Source organism: Ips typographus, unplaced genomic scaffold (assembly GCF_016097725.1).
Source record: "Ips typographus isolate SLU unplaced genomic scaffold, UJ_Ityp_2.0 IpsContig139, whole genome shotgun sequence".
In the NCBI taxonomy this organism is placed as follows: domain Eukaryota; kingdom Metazoa; phylum Arthropoda; class Insecta; order Coleoptera; family Curculionidae; genus Ips; species Ips typographus.
The window spans coordinates 1-9,132 of record NW_028098544.1 but is presented as its reverse complement, the minus strand read 5'-3'; the positions used below and the strand labels follow the sequence as shown (position 1 = coordinate 9,132).

The following is a 9,132-nucleotide window of genomic DNA, read 5'->3' as shown; positions in this document are numbered from 1 at the left end:
TCCTCTCCCTATATATCTCCACCATTTTAGATCGTTTGAGGGATGCTCGATACATTAGTTCAATAGACATAAAGTCAGCTTTCTGGCAGGTTCCTTTAAGCCAAAGATCCAAAGAGTATACAGCTTTTACAGTGCTCGGTAGAGGACTCTACCAATTTTGTCGAATGTCCTTTGGACTCACTAACGCACCCGCCACTTGGCAACGTATCATGGATACCATTTTAGGCCCTGAATTGGAGCCTCACGTCTTTGTCTACTTAGACGATGTTATAATAATCTCAAATAATTTCACAGAACATCTTGAGCTCCTTGCTACTGTTTTCCAACGTTTTTATTTTAAACCTCACAAAGAAAAACGTTAAATGGGATTGGACACCGGAATGTCAAAATCTTTCAATAAACTTAAAGAGTGTTTAATATCCGCCCCTATTTTGACTGTCCCTGATTTTGAACGTACTTTTCATCTTCAGACAGACGCATCTTCTTACGGACTTGGCGCTGTGTTGACTCAGTTTTCGATGGTGAGGAAAAAGTCATCTGTTACCTTTCCAGATCTTTGACGAAGCAAGAAATGAAGCTTTCAGTTAGAGAAAAGGAATGTCTAGCTGTAATTTGGAGCGTTGAAAAGCTACGCCATTATTTAGATCATGTTCACTTTAAAGTTTACACTGATCATGCTTCACTCTTGTGGCTTCATCGACTGAAGGACCCTCTGGGAAGACTTGGCCGTTGGCAACTTAGGTTGCAACAGTTCGATTTCGAATTAATACACCGGAAGGGTAAAGAAAACATCGTACCCGATTTTCTGTCCCGAGCAATGCCAGTCCCAGTACAATCCGTAAACTTTAACCATCTTGTTTCGCCTACTACAGATAAATGGTATCTGAGGCTTTCAAAATCTGTTAAGGAAAATCCCATCAAGTATCCCCTTTGGCGAGTGGAAAATGACATCTTATATAAGTTCGTTAAACCTCCAATTACTAATTTTTCTCCGTCTGGCGATGACTGGAAAATTGTCATACCAAAAGATAAGAGCCGCGACATACTGTATCGTCATAACATCCCTGCTGCAGGTCATGAAGGCATCTTTAAAACATATGGGAAAGTTCTTCAGCGTTATTATTGGCCGAAGATGAGAGCGGATGTCACGGCTTATGTCAAGTGTTGCAACGACTGTGCTCAATCAAAAGTAGAGCAGAAAGCTCCTGCAGGTCTCATGGGTACCCGCCCTGAAATAACCCAACCTTTCGAGGCTTTGAGTCTAGATTATATAGGACCTTTACCACGTTCAAAACAGTGTCATTGCTTTATTTTGGTCATTATGAATTATTTTAGTAAAGCAGTTTTTCTTTATCCCTGTCGCTCTGCTAAATCCAAGTCATTAGTCAAGCACGTTGAAGATTTCTTTTTGCTTTTTGAAGCGCCGAATTACTTGATGTGTGATAATCTAGTCCAGATGAAATCTAAGGAATTTCAAAAGCTTTGTGAGAAGTATAAGACCCGTATATTTTACAACCGCGAGGTATAATCCTAGAGCTAATCCTGTTGAGCGAAACAACCGCGTGGTTGCAACCATGTTGCGTACTTATGTAAGTCAAGACAACCATAGAACCTGGGACGAACACTTGAGTGAGATTGGGTGTGCTATAAGAACGTGTGCTGGCGAAACAACTAAATTCAGTCCTTATTATATTCTATTTGGTAGGGAGCATAAGTGTTGTTATGATGAAACCTCACGTTAATGAGATTTCAACATTTTTAAAATAGATTGCTCAAGGTCGTGGATTAATCGCATGAGTTCATAATTGGCCATAAATGAACACACTTGATATACTGCAGGAAATCAAACGAACCGTTATAGTCAAATTTTTACCCCTTTGAGAATGACGTCAAGCAGGTGAAAAAACACGCATGTCTGGAATTAGATCACAAATTTAGCCTACAAATGCTTTGAAAAATGAGTGATTATGAGAGTTTCAGTTGACATCTGGAAACTGTTTCTTTTTGTACTCGAAAAAAAGCAGCATATTTAGAATTAGCATTTGGGCCTTCTCATTGTAGCGCAGCATTTTTATACCATTGATATTCGTTTAAAATCAAAGTGACAGTAAATGTCAACGTTTTCAATTTGACAGGACGACAAAATTAACAACGTGCCTTTTTTGCTAAAATTGTTTATTTCACATGTTTGATATGCGAGAAACAAAGATGTAAAAAATGACGTCATTCTCGAAAGGTAAAAATCCAACTATAGTTGTATATGCACACGTGTATATTACAAATAAAACTAAACTACAATATTTACAATTTTACAAAATTTACAAAATTTACAAAAGTTGCCACAAAAATGTTAAAAAACAAAAAGAAAGTTAAATTTGAACAAATGAAGAAAAAACAGGAAAAGTTTTCCCAGTGCCAAACTGTAACTGACTGCCCTTACCAGTTGTCAAAAACGATGTTTGGGTCCTGGAACCTCCAGTATCCTCTTCCCAGTAGTCAGTAGTGGCCACCGCTGATTTACCGGTAGGAAATGGGGTCCAGAGACTGGTGACAGGTACCTAAGGCAGAAAACAGCAGAACACCAGGGAAAACGAACAAACAGCTTCAACACTTGTTCCGGCAACCAAAAAGGTGACCAGAGGTGATGAACAAGTGTTGAAGTCGTTTAGAGCAAACTAATATTAACTAAAAAATAAAATAAAATAAAATTAAATAAAACCAAATCAAGTGAGGAATTGTGGTGGTTCGACTCTGACCTTTTGAAACTCTGTGGCCGGTGGTCAGGTCAAGCAGTCCCGGTCAGGCTGATTCAATCCCCGATTGAAATGTTCTTTGGTCGGGAAAACCCTTAGATCTCTGGTCAGAAAACCCTTGGATCTCCGGTTGAAAAGTCTCTGAATCTCCGGTTGGGAAACTCTTTGAATCTCCGGTTTGAAAAGTCTTTGAATCTCCGTTGGAAAGTCTTCGGATCTCCAGTTGGGCCGAACACAATGCTGTGTTGGAAAATTGGGCCGATACAAAATAATTCAAAAGAACTAACAACAAAACCAATTTACCTGTAATTCGGCCAGATGATCACGGATCAAAAATTCAAAGTCACACACGCGCCACACCGCTCAGAAAAAAAAGTCAGATGTCGGCAGGTTTGGGTGCTGTAGTGGTAAAGAGACCGACATCACAAGTGGGTGATAAAATAGGCCACATGGCACCTGACACAAAGAATACGACCACCAACCGACGCTTCCCCGGCAAAAATCTAAACTAATCACGTGACTACGGCACCCGATAACTTATCAGGTCACGCACCCACATTAACACAAAATGTGCGCAAAGTGCAATTGGAGGATTAAGCGATCGGGAATCGGTCTACTAGTGTAACTAGGCCCACGGACATTAAAAACACAAACCAAACGAGTTACAGACGAAAACTCTATTTCGTACGTAACACACTCCCCTAAGTAACCAAAAAAAATTAAACTTGTTTAATTTTTTTTTTAAGTGGAAAAGCACCTCGAAACTGACCTGAAGAAAAGCAACCAAAAGACGATAAACCACCAAATCAAGAAAACAAATGATGGTCGCCAGTATACCATTTGAAGGAGGCATACAACCTTTCAAATGAAAATGAAGCTCATCACAGCTATGAAGTAGCTCTGAAGAGGAAAAAAAAAAAACACAAGGTACCAGTTGACTCGCTCCAGTCTCCCACTCAAACAATATTCCCAGGAGAAGTCGTCATGACCCTACAAATCTCTAATCGGTTTATGTCCAGAAAATTAAAACGGGGTTGAACATGAAACCAACGTTGCGTAAACCTCGTTATGTGAGAGGAAACCTCATTCATTGGTCTCGGTAGAGATAAACAGAGACAGTACTCAACGCTCAGGAAAACCACAGAAAGAGAAACCACAACAAAATCACCTGGCAGGTGGAAATGAAATAAAGAAATCTAACAGAAAGAAGACAATCGTCCACCAACAAAAGGAAAGGTTTTGATAGGAACCCTCTCTAGAAAACCCCGAAAAATACACCGAACGGTTAGTGTATTAGTAACCACACAAAAAAAAATTAATCTACTGGGGTGTTCCGAACGAAACCACTGACGCCAAATCCCACTCAGCCAAGCAATTGAGGGCTGAGGTCGAACACAGTAGAAAGTCTCCGTACTCCAGGGCCATTAAGGTACTTACAGGGACTCTAAGACTTTTCCCCCCAGAACTACCCCTCCCCAAAACCTTAGAGGTTAAGTGACCATGGCGGCACCCAATTCCGCTCAGCCCTTTACAACAAAGCAAAGTGGTTACAAAGAAAGTCAAATCCGGTAAAAGTCACAATCAGGTAAATTGTCCAAAACTGACAACAAGACAAAATAGAGAATAGAAAAAAAAAACGAAATTCCCTACATGTACGCAAGATTAAACATTAACGCATACAAGTTGCGGGGGAAAAACAATTGACACAATCGAGCAAAAGAAAAATCGACTCCCTGACACTCCTAAATCGTCCAAGAACCCTGACCACATGGTAAACACTCGTTCCTGAACAAAAAACTAAGAGGAGTATCCAAAACGGGAAAAATCAATAAAGTCACAATTGAGGAAAAATATACTCCCTGACACTCCCAAATCATTCCAGGAACCCTGACCACACGGTAACACTCATTCCAGAACAAACAAATAAAGGGGAGTATCCAAAGCGGGAAAATCAAATCAATTAAAGTCACAATCGAGAAAAATTAAATCCAATAATAAACAAGTCAAATTAAATTAAATTAAACATGATACACGATGTTAAAATGTGTTATTCTGGGTAATACGGTATCCACAGAATCTTTCAATTAAACAATTGAGTATACAGGGTGGACCATAAGTAATGGGACATAGAGCTACAGCATATTCCTGACATCAAAATAATACGATTTATCTAAATTGTTCTATACCGAAAATTAATATTAAGAAAGATACAGGGTGTGAAAGTTGAAATTTTATTTTTGCTTTTTTATCATATGTTTACGGTCGTTTGATATAAATTACTGAAAGTTGGTATAAAGGGGTTTTGGCAGGCGTAAAACGATGCTTTTATTTGTTTTGTAGTAGCTGATAGAGGGCGCTAGCTGCAACCATCTCCGTTCTTTCAAGAGGCTCTAACTTTTTTTTACGGAACTGAAACGGCCATATGACCTCAAAATGATTCTAAGATGTTTTGTACGTAAAAAATGTATACTTGTTGTAAGTCTTAAAAATTGACCGTTTTCGAGTTATTTAATGTTTTATTATTGCATGCATTGTCGTATGTTAATACGATATGTGCTGTATGTTACACACATAAGTCTCTGTATGTAAATTTAACCGTCTAAAAAATGTTTGTAGTAAATACACAACAAAATGATAAATTAGATATTAAGTAGTTATACACTCATTTGCGTTGAAACAACCTAAACTACAAACTGCTAGGAATTAAAAAACTAGAAATTAAACAGGTTTTTTGTGGCCAACAAATGTTCTATATGGCCACCATTGACACTAATACATTTTGAAATGCGTTTCATGAATGACTGCCTAATCTTCTAATTGAGAATTCATTTCCATCACTGGTCGCGGTCATTGATGGTCTCATTATAAACAATTGTTTTCAAATAACCCCAAACACAAAATCTAATGGATTAAGATCCGGGCTTCGGGCAGGTTATCGAATCGGTCCGCTTCGTCCTATCCATCGGTGTGGAAAAATAGTATTTAGATAGTTTCTTACTTGTACGGAAAAATGTGCTAGAGCTCCATCTTGCATGAAATACATATTCTGTCGCAAATTCAACGGTACATGTTCTAAAATACCACCGAGTTCATTTTGAAGAAAATTTAGGTAAGAGTTTCCATTAGGATTTGATGGTAATTCATATGGACCTACGACATAATCTCTAATTATTCCACACCAAACATTTATTTTGAACTCGTGTTGGAAGTGCCGTTCGGTTCTTAAATGTGGATTTTCCAGATCCCAAGCATGCATGTTCCGAAAATTAAATACACCGCGTCGAGTAAAAGTGGCTTCATCGGTGAAAAAAATGTTATTTAAAAATAGCGGATTTCTGTTTTGTTGGGTCCGGAAAAAGTGTGAAAACTCTTGTCTGCGGGGAAGATCGGCTGGTATCAAATTTTGCACAGGTGTAAAATAATATGGATGCAGACCTTCTTTACGAAATATTCGAAGTATTGATGATTTACTGACACCGCATTCTGCCTTCAATCGTCTTGTACTTAGTCTGGGATTTTCTGCTACTCTAACCAAAATTTCTTCCTCTTGGTTTGAAGTTAAAACTTTTGGACGTCCCAAAGTATCTCGCTTAAGTCGAAACGATTCAGTTTCACCCAAGCGGTCATAAATACGCTTAAATATCTTGTGATTGGGTTGCCTTCTATGGGGATATATCTCAAAATACTTGCGATAAGCCGTTCGTCCATTAAAGTTTGTTTGCGCGTAGACACATAGCATATCTCTCATGTCTTCATTAGATAATAGCGTATGTCTGGCATTCACAAGAATAGTATATTACATACTCAGGTGGAAAGTGTTTGATTTCTGTCGAGAAATTAGGTACTTTAACTTTATCTCGAGACAGAAATTAAACTTTCTACCATGGTTTGAATACTATTTTATTTTCAACCATTTACCAAAATCTCATCAAACTTTTAATAAATCATTCAGTTGAAATAATTATTGCTAATAGTCTCTAACAATAGGTAGTATAGGTACGAGTAGTTATGACTTCAACCACAATAAACGACTGTTGATTTGTTTACAATCTTGACAACGTCATTATTGTGCTATTCCGTCTTTAATATTTTAAAGACGGAATAGCACAATAATGACGACGACACTTTAAAAAAATAATGACAATTTTTTTAAAGTGTTTTAACATGGAGATTTCTGAAGACGCAGATGTTACTCATCATCACCTGAGCTGCAAGCTGTTGCAGCTCAGGTGAAGATGAGTAACATCTGCGTCTTCAGAAATCTCCATGTTAAAAGCACTTAACTATAAAAAGTAAGCCCAGATATGACAAACGCATATTGACATTCACCCGGGTGGGAAGTGACATTTACCCGGGTGGAAAGTAAAAGCAGGTAATTTTCATCTTTCCATCTGGTTTACACATAAGAAATAACGATATTACATACCTGGTTGAAAATGAAACTTATTTCAGCACATGAATTTGACAGATAAACATAACTTTAAAATAAAGTTAGTTATTATAAACGCCCTTTTTGTTTTTGTATCAAAGCCTACTTAGAATTTAAAAAAAAATTGTAATCAAAAGCTGCTGTATGCATGTAAATGCATGCAATAATAAAAATTAAATAACTCGAAAACGGTCGACTTTTAAGACTTACAACAAGTATACCTTTTTTACGTAGAAAACATCTTAGAATCATATTTTGAAGTCATATGGCCGTTTCAGTTCCGTAAAAAAAAGTTAGAGCCTCTTGAAGGGACGGAGATGGTTGCAGCTAGCGCCCCCTATCAGCTACTACAAAACAAATGAAAGCATCGTATTTTACGCCTGCCAAAAGCCCTTTATACCAACTTTCAGTAATTTATATCAAAAGACTGTGAAGATATACAAAAAAACTAAAATAAAATTTCAACTTTCCCACCCTGTATCTTTCTTAATATTAACTTTCGCTATAGGACAATTCAGCTAAATCGTATTATTTTGATGTCAGGAATATGATGTAGCCTTATGTCCCATTACTTATGGTCCACCCTGTATAAGTACCCGCCACTGTCCCTTAATAATGACACTTATTGAAAAAGATGTTAGGTAACAAATGTCATTATCACCAAAACAAGAAAACAAAAACTTGTTCATTATGGATTCAATCAATTAGAAAACATACGACCGACTCAATTCGTGTACACCTATTAAACCAACGGAATTGCATACAAAGTTAGAGTCAATCCTAACAAAAACTAAATCTCAATAATCAGGAGTCAAACGAATGAGCATCAAAATGCTCAGACTCGTCACTTAAAGTCACATCCGGTTTAATCTCCCAAATTATGTCCATCCCTGTCAACCAAACGGTATACTAAATTAGAGAGGACTTTAGAAATAGTACACGGAATGTACCTAGGTGCCAACTTGGCAGTAAAACCGTCTACCGCTTTAGATAAAATAATTTTTCTTCCAGACCTGATCTCCAACATGATACTTAACATCTCTCTTTCGAAAATCATAACGTTGTTTACTTTGAATGTAAGATTTATGAAGTCGTTTCCGAACTAATTCATAGATGTTAGGTAATTCCTGAACTGTATTGGGGTTATGCACTTTATCAGAAATTTCCACTTTATTGTCAGCATTATCACTAATTAAACCATAAAATGAACCATCAACAGGTATATTCCTGCCAAAGTTTAAAAATGCAGGAGAGAAACCAGTAATTTCATGTTTAGCCAGTCTAATAGCCTGGGCAACTTGGAAAATAGATTTATCCCAATCTCTGTGATTTTTATGAATGTAGGATCTTATTTCAGTGATTATCACTTGGTTGACTCTTTCAGTGTGGTTTACTTGTGCATGATATTTAGCGTTATACCAAATTTTCTGGACATTATACTTAGTCATGAGATTTTTAAAATCCTTGCTAGTAAACTGACTACCATTGTCACAAGAGAAAATTTGGCAAACCCCAAACAAAAGGAAAACTTGATTTTCAATGAACTTAACTATGGCCTTAGAAGTCGCCTTCGCTATAGGGTGCACAAGTACAAATTTAGTGAACCAATCCACCACAACAAGAACGTACTGGTTTCCCGATTTTGATCTTGGATAAGGACCAATAAGATCAGCTGACAATAACTGGAAAGGAAAATTAACATTTCGGTATTGACCCATAAGACCTGCCTGGGGTAAATGACTAGATTTACTAGCAGCACAAATAGTGCATTTTCTAACATAACGGTAAACAGAATCTCGCATATTTGCCCAATAATACAGTTCAGCAACCCTAGACAACGTTTTAGAGATGCCTAAATGACCGGCTGTTTCATGATCGTGAAACTTTTCAAGAATTTCCCGTCTATGAGCCGTAGGCACAACAATTTTCCAATTGGACACATTGCCATCC

The 9,132-nt window shown here is 37.4% G+C and overlaps 1 protein-coding gene across 1 annotated transcript; it reads right to left on the bottom strand.

Moving 5' to 3' along the window:
- Positions 1–5,654: 5,654 nt before the first annotated feature.
- LOC145739426 (uncharacterized) lies at positions 5,655–6,526 on the bottom strand (the record flags this gene model as incomplete). Its single annotated transcript, XM_081994848.1, has 2 exons — positions 5,655–5,708; positions 5,752–6,526. Coding segments are annotated over 2 exons (829 nt in total), but the record flags the coding sequence as incomplete, so codon positions are not given.
- Positions 6,527–9,132: the final 2,606 nt, after the last annotated feature.